At 39.3% G+C, this 13521-nt stretch overlaps 2 protein-coding genes across 2 annotated transcripts in view; both read right to left on the bottom strand.

Moving 5' to 3' along the window:
- The window catches only part of TMEM237 (transmembrane protein 237), a 32024-nt gene extending 23088 nt beyond the window's left edge, over positions 1 to 8936 (bottom strand). Inside the window, exons 1-3 of the mRNA XM_056808495.1 lie at positions 8907 to 8936; positions 7628 to 8071; positions 2675 to 2706 (exon numbers count right to left, since the gene is read on the bottom strand). Of these exons, the coding sequence (XP_056664473.1) occupies positions 2675 to 2706; positions 7628 to 8071; positions 8907 to 8936 (506 nt within the window). The remainder of the gene's footprint in view (positions 1 to 2674; positions 2707 to 7627; positions 8072 to 8906) is intronic.
- The window catches only part of MPP4 (MAGUK p55 scaffold protein 4), a 61240-nt gene continuing 56462 nt past the window's right edge, over positions 8744 to 13521 (bottom strand). The window contains exons 23-25 of the mRNA XM_056808494.1: positions 12699 to 12807; positions 10770 to 10904; positions 8744 to 9661 (exon numbers count right to left, since the gene is read on the bottom strand). Coding sequence (XP_056664472.1) covers positions 9470 to 9661; positions 10770 to 10904; positions 12699 to 12807 — 436 coding nt within the window. The 3' untranslated portion in view covers positions 8744 to 9469. The remainder of the gene's footprint in view (positions 9662 to 10769; positions 10905 to 12698; positions 12808 to 13521) is intronic.

Here is a 13521-nt window from a genome sequence, read left to right as displayed (position 1 = left end):
ATCTACTAAAAAAAAAAGAACTCTTGAAAAAGAATTGGCCAAACAGAATAAAAGGTACAAAATCTCACTGAAGAAAATAATTCTTAAAATTCAGAATTGGGCAAGTGGAAGCTAATGACTCCATGAGACTTCAAGAAACTATAAAACAATATTTTTTAAAAAATAGAATTAAATGTGAATTGTATCATTGGGAAAATAACCCACCTAGAAAATGGGTCCCAGAGAGGTGATTTCAGAACTAATGGACTACCTGAAAGCCCGAATGAGCCTAGACATCATATTTTAAGAAATTATCATGGGAAAAGTGATATCTTAGATCCAGAAGGTAAAATATAAGTTAAAAGACTCTATCAAGCATCTCCTGAAGGAGATCTGAAAATGAGAACTCTCACAAAAAGAGCTACTATAATTTTTGGGGGCAATACAACTAATATAAAAATGTTTTTTGCCCTTAATTATGATATGGCTAATCTAGAAAAATTTTTTTCCAAATATGGAACAATTTGGAACTATGCCCAAAAGACACAGCAATGTCACTACTAAGTCTATATCGCAAAGAGATCAAAGGAAGAAGAAAAGGACCTACTACATATACAAAAATATTTATAGCACTTAATTTTTTATGGTGGCAAAGAATTGAAAATTGAGAGGATACTCATCAACTGGGGATTGACTAAACAAATTATGGCATATGATTGTGATGGACTACTACCGTGCTATAAGAAATGAAGATGGAGGTAGTTTCAGAAAGAAAAACCACAGCAAGACCCAAATGAATCAATGGAAAATGGAATAAAGAACCAGGAGGTCATTAGGCACAGTAATAGCAATGTTGTAATGATGATCTTACAGTCTGGGATAATTGACTGTGTATGTAGGAACTTCTTTATTTTGTTTGAAGTTTCTTCTTTCTGCCTTCTAAATGAATACATCTCCAAATACATTTACATACTCTCTTCTTTCTAAAACTTATTCACATTCATGGCTTCAGCTATCATCTCTTACTAATGACTCACAAATCTATATGTCCAGCCCTGACATTTTTCATGAATTTCAGTCCTTTTCTTCTCCTATTTATAGGACACAACCACTTGGATGACCTCTTTAAATTTAATACACTCAAAATTAAACTAATCATTTTTCTCTCAAACTGGCTCCTCTTCCCAATATTAATTTCTATTAATGGTACTACCAGTCTCCTAGATTCAGAACCATGAAATGATTTCTAATTTCTTCTTTTTAGTTGAGCAACAAGAGTTACTGATTTCATCACACGGTACTTTGGCCAAGTTCATTTCACCTCTTAGGAACATCAATAAAATAAGGAAGGTCACCTAGATGACTTCTGAGTTCCATACATTGCTAAACCTATCATACTATGTTCTAATGATTTTTCCTTCAAATTTATTCAACCATTTCTATTAACATCTCTTCAGAACAGGGACTCAGCACCATATATCTAGGTCTCCCAATTGGCCCTCTTGCCCACAAAGGTACAGTGACTTCTTTGCCATCACAATAAGTAAGAATCCATTGTTACTTTAAAAATAGCTAATTCATTTAAAAATGGGTAAAAACCTGTTTTGGGGGAAAAAATCTTTAAGAGCACATAATAATAGTAGCTAATTTAGACAAGGAGGTTTTATATCATTCTAATGTATATTATATATTGTCTGTTCTAAATTTAAAATGGTACTATCTCCCTGTTGAGAAGTTGTTGAGAGAGGGGGAGACTGAGACAGAAGGGAACAAAAACTTAACTGCCTAACTAATTGCCCAACTGCCAGGCATTATGCTAAGTCCTTTACAAATATTATCTCATTTGATCCTCACCACAACCCTATGAAGTAGGTGCTATTGTCATTCCTAGCTGAGGAAACTGAGTCAGACAGTAGTTAAATGACTAGGTCAGGGTCATACAGCTAGTAAGTGTTAGAGGTCAAATTGTCTCATGTCTTCCTGACTCATGGCCCAGGGCACTGGGCACTATGATGCCACCTTGCTGAATTCTATTCCTTCCCTTCTGCAGAATCATTTACATTATCTCACTTGGTCCTTATTGCCAAAATGCCATCATAGTGCATCAATTAGAAATAAACATATTTTCTTTTCCCTGTGTAAAGCCAGCTAAGGATCAAAACAATTAATGTATGAATCAATTAAAATAATTGTGTAAAACCTATGATATACAAGGTGCCATACTCAAAATACATTCTAGCCAATTAATTTAACTGAACTATACTGGATGTTTTAGAACTATTATACTTTTTTAGTATTAGTACACCATAATTCTAAAATTTTCAACTTTAACAGCTTAGTGATCTTCTTCTGACTTCTTATTAAAATCATCCCACATTTTTGTCAAATTATTTTGTCCTCAGTAAATATTCAGCTTAACATTTATAAAAGTATGCAAATTCAAAAGGCATTTATTAAACACTTAGCATGTTCCATTCTAAGTACCATGTTATGTATTGTGGACACAAAGGCAAAAATAAATATTGTACCTGCCCTCAAGAGGCTTACATTCTATGAGGGGAAATAACATGCACACAATGAATAAAAATTCAAAATAGATCTAATACTTCACCCTTGTTTGCCTCATCAGTACTTAATGTTTATTGAACTAATATATATATCCTTCTTATTAACAAAATTAAAAAATTATTTTTACCTTGGTACTGGTGGAAGAGCTCTTGGAGGACGCTAGGAAAAAATGTAAGATAAAAACGCTTTTAGTAAACAATTGACAGCAATAACAAATAAATACTTCCTTTAATATTTTAAGCATCCATGACTAACCCGGACACTCGATGTAATGCATGACCAGAAAGGGAACACACACACACACACACACACACACACACACACACACACACACACACACACACATATGGGAACTGGAGGGAGAGAGAGAAAGAGTTGAGAGAATGGAGAGGGGGTAAGAGATTGATCTTCCCCTCTCTTCCCTTTGAGTAAGGTAACCCAATCTTGACTCCCTGAGGGAAGGAATATGTCTCCTCAGAGAACGGTTCTAGGAGGTGGAGGTAAAGAACTAGAGAAAAGAGCTTTGGTAAAATGTCACATTGCCTCCCTTGGTCCCAATTATTGCTGAGAGGCAGGATGGATCCTTCTGCCTCTGGATCTCTCAGGTCCCCAACTGTCATTTCTTCCCCAAGATCTTAGGTTACCCCACAGCCCAGGAGAGATGATTGCTCCTTAGGTCTGATTATTTGGATCACTGAGATCCTGAGTTAACCTTAGCCTTTGGGAAGAGGTATGATTATCCCCAAGTCTTCTGTCCCTTTTCCTAGTCTCAGAAACTTGCCAGACCTAACTCTAAGGTAGTAAACAATTTATTAGTTCACATAGGACGGGAGAGAGACAGGTGTCAGGTGAGGAAAGTGGGTAATCAGGAAGCCCTTCCTACTGACTGGCAGTCTAATCCCCCCCAAATCTTGGGGTTCAAGCTCTCAGCCTTGACCCCTCTTCTGGTCAGCTGCTGGTTTGCTCCCTACTCATGAGCTAATCTAGCTTGAGTACTGGAGTCCAAGACAAATTAGGAAGAGAAATGGAGAATAAATCTTTGGAGAGAGGATTTCTTTGTAGATGGCTTTCTACAAGTCCCAGGCCACAATATCTTAAGCTAAGTGAGAGGTATTCAGGGGTTCACTGGGAAACAGTTCACCCAAGTTGACTGGGAAAAAGAGAGACCCAAGCTTAAGAGATCTGCTTCTCAGGCTCCCAGGTGAAGAAGTGCCAGAGCAGCTGGAGTTCTTTCAGCTTCTGTTCTCTGACTGGAATCTTGAGTTTTTTCCTCTTCTTGCACCTCTCTCATTCACTCTCTTCTCCTTAAACAAATGGATTTGATTTCTCTCTTACAAATTCCCCCTTTTCACCTAGCGGATTGGCTAACAAAGGAAAGTAATGAATGCTGGAGGGGATGTGGCAAAGTTGGGACATTAATGCACTGCTGGTGGAGTTGTGAACTGATCTAACTATTCTGGAGGGCAATTTGGAACTATACCCAAAGGACACTAAAAGATGGTCTGCCCTTTGATCCAGCCATAGCACTGCTGGGTTTATATCCCAAAGAGATAATAATCGAAACTGGTCCTAAGACAACAGATAAGCAGTCAACCCACTGTTGAATTCAAAGCCTCTAGAGTATGGTATAACAAATGAGACTTTCCTTTAATTCATTGGCATGGCCTTTGAGAACCCAGGGTTATCTCAACATCATGGTGGTACATCAGAGTATTTAGGTGGTAGAGTGACCATGCAATGAAAATAAACAATAATTCTGGGATATATGGCACAATCGAATGTAATGGACTTCTCTACTAGCAGCAATGCAATGATCCAGGACAATCCTGAGGGACCTATGAGAAAGAACCCTATTCACATCCAGAGAAAGAACTGTGGGAGCAGAAACATAAGAAAAACAACTGCTTGATCACATGGGTCGATGGGGATATGATTGGGGATATAGACTCTAAATGATGACCGTAGTGCAAATATCCATAATATGGAAACAGGTCTTGATCAATGACACATGTAAAACCCAGTGGAATTATGCGTCAGCTACATGAATCTTGTAACCATGGGAAATTATTCTAAATTAACTAAGTAAATAAAATCTTCCCAAAAATCTAAAAAAAAAAAAAAGGAGAGTTGAAACACTTAAAAATAATTCTGAATATAAGCAGTGTATTATTATACTTATTAACAAATCAGGAAACTGAGGAGATGAGAAAGTAACTGACTTTCTCATAGTCACAGAAAGATTAAGAATATCTAATGCTAACTTTGAACCCAAGGCTACTGACACTAAGTCTAATTTTTCTTTCCATCATGCTTCTATGCCTCTTCTTAGTTTCTGAAGCACTTTAAAATCTTTCAAAATAAAAGAACTCACAATAATGTATTTTAAGGTTTCGTGATTTCATCTATATGCTTGTATGTATTTCTCTCACCACAGAAGTTCATAAGACTTTCTATGTCTTTGTGGAGTGGTGGTCTGTAAGTTGGCAGTAGATAAAAAAAAAATGGGTGGCCAACCTTTCAGTGATTAGCTAGGCTGAGGATCATAAGGTACATTCTATCCTGGAGCCTAGTTTTTCCACCTTGGTGAGATCCATCTTGGGCTCTCATTGGTATAGTCTTCTACAACCCAATGTCATCTGGATGCAGTGATGTGGTGCTAGAACAGGTCTTCATTGGAAGGATAAAAATAAAGATGAACTTATATATTTTGCTGAATAATTAGCAGGGAATAGTGGGTAAACACATGAACTTGGAGTTAGGAATAATTGAATTCCAAGTTCCTTCTTTGCTACACTCTCAGTTCCTCATTCATAAAATTGGAATATGCTAGAGAAGGAAATGACAAACTACTCCAGTATTGGACTTGGGTCATGAAGAGTTGGACCTGACTTGTAGAGTTTCAGGTATAATGAATCATGAAGGTATTAAAGATGTAATAAAAAGCTGACTCTAATTGACAAAGTACTCATGGGCCAGACTTATGGATATTGTGAAGAGTGAATCAAACACTCTTTGTCTATCAACCAGCAACTTTTAAGTTAATCAATCAAAAACTTAAGTACCCCTACTTAGTACCTTACTAGTCACTAAGTATGAGAGTTCACAAGTCACTTGCTAGAGTGGGTGACAACTCCAGAGGCCACTGTACCACCTCCTAACCCCACCCTCCCCAAGTGCTAGGCAAACTGAAAGACTACAATTGGTTCCTGTAAAGTGGGAGAATGACAGGAAGTAACTTTGAGAAAACTGCTTTAAAAAGGCCAGCTCGAGGATTCAGGGATCCTCTCTGCGTTGGTGAGCCAACTGGAGGAAGAGACTTTCCCTGGATCCTGTGTTGGCTTGTGATGGTGAGTGGAGTGATTCCTTCCTTGGTTCTTTGGTAAGGATACCCTCTCTGTGCTTGTTGGCACTGCAGTGGGACACTCCTTCAGCATGAGTTCTGGTAGCCTCATGTGCACTGAAGGTTCTTGATGGATTCTTGAGTGTCTCCTGGCTCTCTGGATTTTGGCTTCCTAATTAGAACTTTGGATTCTGGTGAGATTCTCTTTCGGATTCATATTTGCAATCTGGAGACATGAGGATTAAACTCAGGGTATTAGTAGGTAGGCAGTACTTTTGTCAAAAAGAGGCAAGAGGGATGCAAGGCCTTGGTGAAGAATGATTTCCTCCCCAACCTACTTTTCTTAGCTGGCCATCCATCATTACCCAAGCTAGGCACTGGCAAGGATGGAAGGAAAGCAGCTAAGCAAGGTGGTAGTTAACATTAGATTTTTTGCTCCTTGAGGGCAAGGGCTGTTTTTGCCTTTTTTGTATCCCCAGGACTCCACACAGTGCCCGATATATAGTAGGCATTCATTTAATAAATGTTTAACACATAGTAAACACTTAATAAATGCTTAGGGACTTAATATTTTCTTAGCACTCCAATGGAATATCTTATGCACCCTCCTGGTGTGTGCACACTTTGTAGACCACTGCTCTGAGTCTTCATAAGAAAGCACTTATCTGCATTGGTAGAGGTGTTTTCCTAAAATAAAGTTCCTTATACCAATAAAATCACAGATCTCTCAAAAGAAAACATTGTCCACTAATATCTTTCCCGTTGTTTAGTGTAGTAACAATACTGTATGTCAAAAAGGTTAACTGTTACTTTTCTCCTAAATTTTGTCCTTTGATCATTAATATATTAATACTAACAGAAATACTAATTGAAAATAAGAGGACAGATGGTCACCATAAAAACGAATAAAAGATGAAAGCATCAGAGGAAATAACCACAGTGACATAATTAAAGGGGTTTGAAACAGAGTTGTTACAAAACAAGGATCCTTCCAAGGATTAAATGCAGAACTGTGTCAGAGGATGGATTAGAAGAATTTCACCCTGAAGTCAGGCAGAGCCAACTGATGCTTTCATCAAACAAAGCCAAACCAGCTACTCGGGTCATCCCTCCCCAAACCACAGACAAAGGAAAGCAATTGGAAGCTTACCGCCTGTTTCTTTCCCATACCATCTAAAGTCCACCTCTAAGAGAAGAAGCCACCGGAAGCCCGCAAGGCTCCCGCAGGCGGGCAGGAATCGAGCCCTAGCCCCGCCCATTAGGAGGTGGACACGTAGACGAGAACGGGGCGGTGATAGCTGTATCATAGCGTCAAGCTGTCAAGTCCCCCGGGAGGTGGGGGGCGAGTGCAGCCCCAGCCTGCTTAGCTCAGCGGGTTGAGGGACGGGATGGGTATGAGCTGACCTCAGAAGGAAGAGGGAGAGGGTAGCAAACGAAGATGGGATCGCCTAGGATGAAGCACTTTGGGACGGGTGGGATTAAGGAGGCGATCCGAGACAAGGGAGGCGGGAAAGGGCCGTCCAGGCCGCAGTCTGGGAACGTAGGGGCGGGGCGTCGTCATAGCAACACACGATCTCGGCGTCTCGGCGTCGCACCCCACCCATCTCCTGGGACCAACCCCCATCCCCCTCAGTCCGCCCAAATTGGGGAGCGGGGCGGGGATCCCCTGCCTTTCCTCCACAACCAGGCAGCTGCCTTGAGACGGCGACCCGGCCCAGCACCATCCCAGCCCCGACTCACCGGGATAGGTTCTTCCTGCGGGGGCCCGGGACTCATATCGGTTCCCAGAGAGCCACTGGCGCAACCGCCGCAACCCAGTCCGAGCTCCCGCCTCGATCCTACTCCCCCCCGCGCCGCCTCCGCCCCAGGGGGTCCGGGCGCGGGGGAGGGAGAGGTGGGTACGCCCGGAGAAGTAGAGAGACCCGGACTCCCAGCTGCAATGCGCTGCGCCGCCCAGTCTGGCGCGTGCTGCTTAGACCCCTCCCCTTTGGGAGGCCCCGTTTCCGGGCTCTGGTTCCTTTCCTCCACGGTGCCGGAGCCTTCTCCTATGAATGGATCGTAGAGCTCTAGTGTGGAAGAATGCGCCTCTGGGTGTGTTCCGTTTGCCCATGTATGAGCCCTGTGTGTGCGGTCTGTACAAGTGTGCTGGGGGCGGGGGGAGGTTGAATCCTTTGTGTGTGTGGTCTATGTAATTGTGTGTGTATGTGGTATGTGTGTGAATAGAGTATGGCCAAGGACCACATCTGCTGACCTCTGTCCCCACAGGCTCTGGGCTGTGTAGGAGAAAGGCAGGGAACTTTTGTCTGTTGAGAGCCACAGACACCTAACGAAGCTTCTGTCCTAGAGGTCACACAAATGTAAATGGTCAGCTAGGTGGCTGGAACGTTGGTTCTGGAGTCAGGAAGACCTGACTTCAAATTTGACCTCAGATACTTACTAGCTGTGTGACCCTGGACAAGTCACTTAACACAATTGCCTAGTCCTTTTGCCTTGGAACTGATACCATCAATTCTAAGACAGAAGGTAAACAATTTTTTTTTTAGTTTGATTGTTATGACCCAAAGGGCAATGGAAAGATCTCTAGATCTGAGAAGAATTTCAAAGGAGAAATGATATAAAGGCTCTCAGACGAATGCATGACTGGAAAAAATATGGGCCAGTTAAATGAAGGGAAAATCAGTGAATGGAAAATGTATTTCACAGATGTCTATAAAATGTCAGGAAAACTAGAGGGAAATCCCCAGCATTATCAGTGGAAGATTATGGGAGGCTGTAGAGAAGAGTTGCATGGATGAGTCTATATGAGTGCCCTAATGGATCCATCATAGATAGATTACCTGGTCAAAGAGCCATGTGAAGCAACCACAAAACTTTTATATAATCAAACACAGAAATGGAGCAATGATCTTTACTTAGAAAAATGCCTCACATCCAAGGACCTCCACAAAGATTATGTGTGATATCAGTTAACCATTTATCCTAAACCTTTATGATCTAAATTTATTAATGGAGTTTCTACATCTGGTTCCAGATGGGTGATTGTGAGCATGTTTGTTTTATTGAAACCCAGTAATGTAAGACACATTTATAAAATTAAATCAGGTATACATATATATTCGTACATATAGATGTAAGGGTTAAAATATACATAGTTCTATTTTAACCCTTAAGTTCTGTCTTAGAATCAATACTGTGTATTGGTTCCAAGGCAAGAGATCAGCCAGAATTAGGCAATGGACATTAAGTGACTTGCCGAGGGTCACACAGCTAGGAATTGTCAGAGGCCAGATTTCAACCCCTGACCTCCCGTGGGCCTGGCTCTCCATTCCCAGAGCTGCCTGGTGTATCTATACTTTTAATAGTGAAGTGAACAAGTCCTGGCACTACAAGAACTGAGGGAGGGACGGGTGGAGTGGGGGGCCGAAATGGTTCAGAAAAAAGGTTCTACAGGCTTGAGACCAAATGCTATTTTTGCGTTAGCTGTTTCTTAATGTTGTTTCAAATCTTCTTTGCAAAAATACTTCCTTCAAATTCAGATACAAGTATCAAGCACTGAGAGGGTGAGATGGAGAGGACTCCTTGTTAAGATTCAGAGTCAGAACAAATCCAATTGGCAGGGACCCACTGGGGCTCATCCTGGGCCTGCTGCACTGCAGTGAACAACTGTGCACATGCCTCTTGCAAACTGTCATTCACAATCACTTGATCAAAAAACTGGCCAAACTGAGTTTCCATTTTTTTAGCTACATCCTCCATCTCCTGTAGGTCTTCATCCTGCAGCCGAGAGAATTAGGGTGAATATACACAATGCAAATAAAAAGAATACTTCCTTAGTCTGGCAGGTAAGTTGCTAAGATGCATTTGAGACCAATGAGGTCATCGAATCATAGCTTTAGAGCCAGAAGGGATATTAGAGATCCTCGAGCTCAACTTTTTCATTTTACAAATGAGTAACTGAAGCCCAAAGAGGCAGCTAGGTGGGATGGTGGATAAAGCGCTGGACCCGGAGGCAGGAAGGTCCATCTTCCTGGGTTCAATTCTGGCTTCAGACACTTCCAGCTGTATGACCCTGAACAAGTCCCTTAACCTTGTTTGGCCTCAGTTTCCTCATCTGTAAAATGAGCTGGAGAAGGAAATGGCAAACCACTTCAGCATCTTGGCCAAGAAAACCCCAAATGGATCATGAAATGTTAGACATGACTAAAAAGTGACTGAACAGCAAAAACTGAGGCCCAAAGGGATTAGGTGATTTACCCAAGATTACACAGGGCTAAACAACAAACTGCCAGAGCAACATTTACATATACAAAGTTCTTCCTTTTTTCATTTTGCTAATTGGCATTTTAACTCATGGATATTTCTTACAACCAAGAAAATCAAGATTTTATGAAGAACATCATTAAAATATAATATGAAGAAAATAATATATGTAGGTTAATACTGGTGTTTGTTGTTTTACAAAACAGAATTTTTAACAATAAATTGTTAAAAAATCATTTTAAGTGAAATAGGAGGTATTTAAAGTACCACTTCTTCAATGAATCTTTTTATAAAGCAAAAGAATTCTTTTTAAAAAGTGAATAAATGGCCTCATTTCTGTTTCATAAATTAATTTTAGTATATGGCATTAGATTTCCTTAAAGTGAGGAATACTTGAACAGGAAAAACAATGAGACAGAGGAGAAATCTTCTGTCTCACTAATAATCTCATTTGTGGCACTGATATTTAAATGTTTAAAGGTGATGTTCATTAGAAAGCCATAAAGTCCTTGTGTTTATGAAACAAAAATCAAATTTCTGGGCAATAGAAGCCGAACAAAAGAGTGTTTGGTTAAGTAGAAATGATAGGAGGCATATAACTTTCCAGTTCCCTGAATCTCACCTTGAATTGAATGTTGACATAAAAGTCTGTAATAATCCTGGCATTTTTCCGAGACTGTTTCATACGACTCAGGGTGGATGGTTTTATGAATATCACATAAGGCTTCAGTTCATGTGTTCGGGCCACTTGAATATTCTACACAACACAATTCAAAAAAATATTTACCACATCTCTTAAAAAGAATTGTTTAGTTGTGAGTTTTCTGTACTTTCTGGTAAGCACATTTAACATTTACTTTTTTTAGATAGTAACAACCTTATCATCATATATAGATAGATAGATAGATAGATAGATAATATATATGCCTTACCCCAACCACTTAAAAGAGCTGAAAAAGAATACGTGAAGTTGTAATGGTTAACAATTGGTAATTTTAATTGTAGTCATTTATATGAGAAAGTTATTAGTTATCAAACTTTATAAGAGGATGTTCTTTTTTATAGTTTTTGTGTCTAAGTGAATACAATGGTGGTGGTCACAAAGCTATTTTTTTCTCTCCATACTTGATCTTGAATCAGGATGGCACCAGTCAGTGACAAATTTAAGGGAATGGTACAGTCTAAAAGCTCTTGTTGAATATTTACCAACACCTTCTTTAACTGGCATAATCTTGGTGAGATCTTCAGAAGGGTGACCTTAAAGAGAATTTGTTTATAATGCTACAGATGAGAGGTACAAGACACTTTCCCTATATTCAAAAATCTATCCTCTCCTAATATAGGTAGAGCTCTTTGATATTCCACAATTAAAAAATGAATGGGCTATGATAGGATCTTTTCTGATCCAAGCATATCTGGAGTTCCATTCTTGACGTAGCATTTTTAGAAGGATGTTTGATAAACTGGAGAACAGAGAAGAATAGCCTTGATGTGAAGGGCTTCAAGATCGTGCCACATGAGAAAAAGCTATCTTTATATATTGGAAGGACTTATACAGGAGAAGGATCAAACACATCTTTCTTGAACTTTCTTGAAGCCTTAACTACACCAAGAACAACCTGCAAAGGTTGTCAGGAAACCAAATTTAAGGAAAAACTTACTAAAAATTAGAATTCTGCCCCTAGTTACAGAGCAAGTAAATGACAGACAACTAAAATCCAGATCTCCTGACTCATGTCCAGTGGTCTAATTTCTATATAATTCTTTTTCTCCCTCCTTTCCTTTTTTTTTCCTTCCTCCCTTAGCCCCAGTAGCTCCCTAATACCTTTAGGATGTACAAGTAGTCATCATTATACTTTTCCTGATCTAGTTCTTATTCCTTCCTTCCAGGCCAAATGTTTTGCTAGCAGCAACCTGATATTCACAAATCACTTAGCACAGTGCCTGGCACAAAATAAGTGCTTGATAAATGTTAACTATTATTATTTCAATCACTACAAATCCTTAGGCTTCTAGGCTTCATTTTGCTGCCACTTCCACTATGAAACCCTACCTGATTCCCTCTGTTATTAGTCTTCTCCTTCCTCAAATATTCTAGAGTTTTAGGATCGGTCCTTTACCTCCATTTCCTATCTTGCAAGATTCTCACAATGCATATATGATGTTAAGACCTTTATATTCCATAGCTTTGATTCTTGTCAGCATTATTCATAGTTATAAAGTACCACTGAGAGTAGATTAGTGTTAAGAAGAGAGGCATTTATAATAGCAAGTAGCTAACAAAGAAAAATATTATGCAGGATCTTTAAATGAATATGAATTTAAATGAAACATCCTAAGGGAATGGAGGCTAATGGGAACATCCATTATAAATGAAAGAAGTTTCCCCTCTTGTATCAAACCAGCAGTAGGCTGTACGTCTGACACAACAGAACTCTAATACAGATGTTAAGCCTCTCTTTTTTTTACTCTCCTAGTTACCTCTTATTTAAGTATCTTTCAAGCCTACAAAGTCATGAAACTTGAGAAGTGGATTTCATATATGGCCTACCTGTGGTTCTAAGTCCATTACACAGACTTTTCCTTCATTGAGGACCTTTCGGACAGCATCCACACTGGTACCATATAGGTTTCCTTTATATTCACCATACTCCAACATCCTGTAAAGATGGGGGAAAAAATGAAAATGTCCATCACAAGAATCTGAAAAACAGCATTAGTTACAAAGCCTAAAAATATAACCAAACACCTCAGATGATAATCTTTATAGAAAGTAATGAATATGGGCACTTTTCTTGGAAAAGAGGGATCACTGGGGAATTTAGGCAGGACCAAATGAATTAGAAGACCTAAGGGTTCACCTGTTTGTGAAAAATGACTACATTTTACAATTTGATTCGTCTCTCCTAAAAGACTATGAAATATCTGGGATCCCATGTTTTTTGTGACTCAAAGAATTCCCACACAGAGACTTTAGAGAATGTACATGAAGAAGGAATTGATGTCTGGTGATATGTAAAAAGAGTTACCAAATTAATATTTGGCCTGATGATCCTATCATTAAGATGTGTACCAAAAGTATGTTATTTATTAAAAAGATAAACAGACCTTATTGTTCAAAAACATACATAGCAGTGTATGTAATATAAATATATAGGGAAATTATGGAAAAATTAAGAAGTGATTAGGAAATGGTAATGCAAATTCTTAGCATAATAGAATATTATGGAACCAAAAGAAATGACAAATATGAAGAACAAAAAAAATTAAGAAAGGACTTTGGCAACCAGAAGGGACAAGAATTACTCTCAAATTTTTTTTAAAGATAACCTAGATAATTTTTTTTCAGTCATGTTTCTCCTGTCAAGGCTTTT

The sequence above is a fragment of the Monodelphis domestica genome, chromosome 8 (assembly GCF_027887165.1).
Source record: "Monodelphis domestica isolate mMonDom1 chromosome 8, mMonDom1.pri, whole genome shotgun sequence".
NCBI classification, from domain to species: domain Eukaryota; kingdom Metazoa; phylum Chordata; class Mammalia; order Didelphimorphia; family Didelphidae; genus Monodelphis; species Monodelphis domestica.
This window is presented reverse-complemented; position numbering and strand designations above follow the sequence as displayed.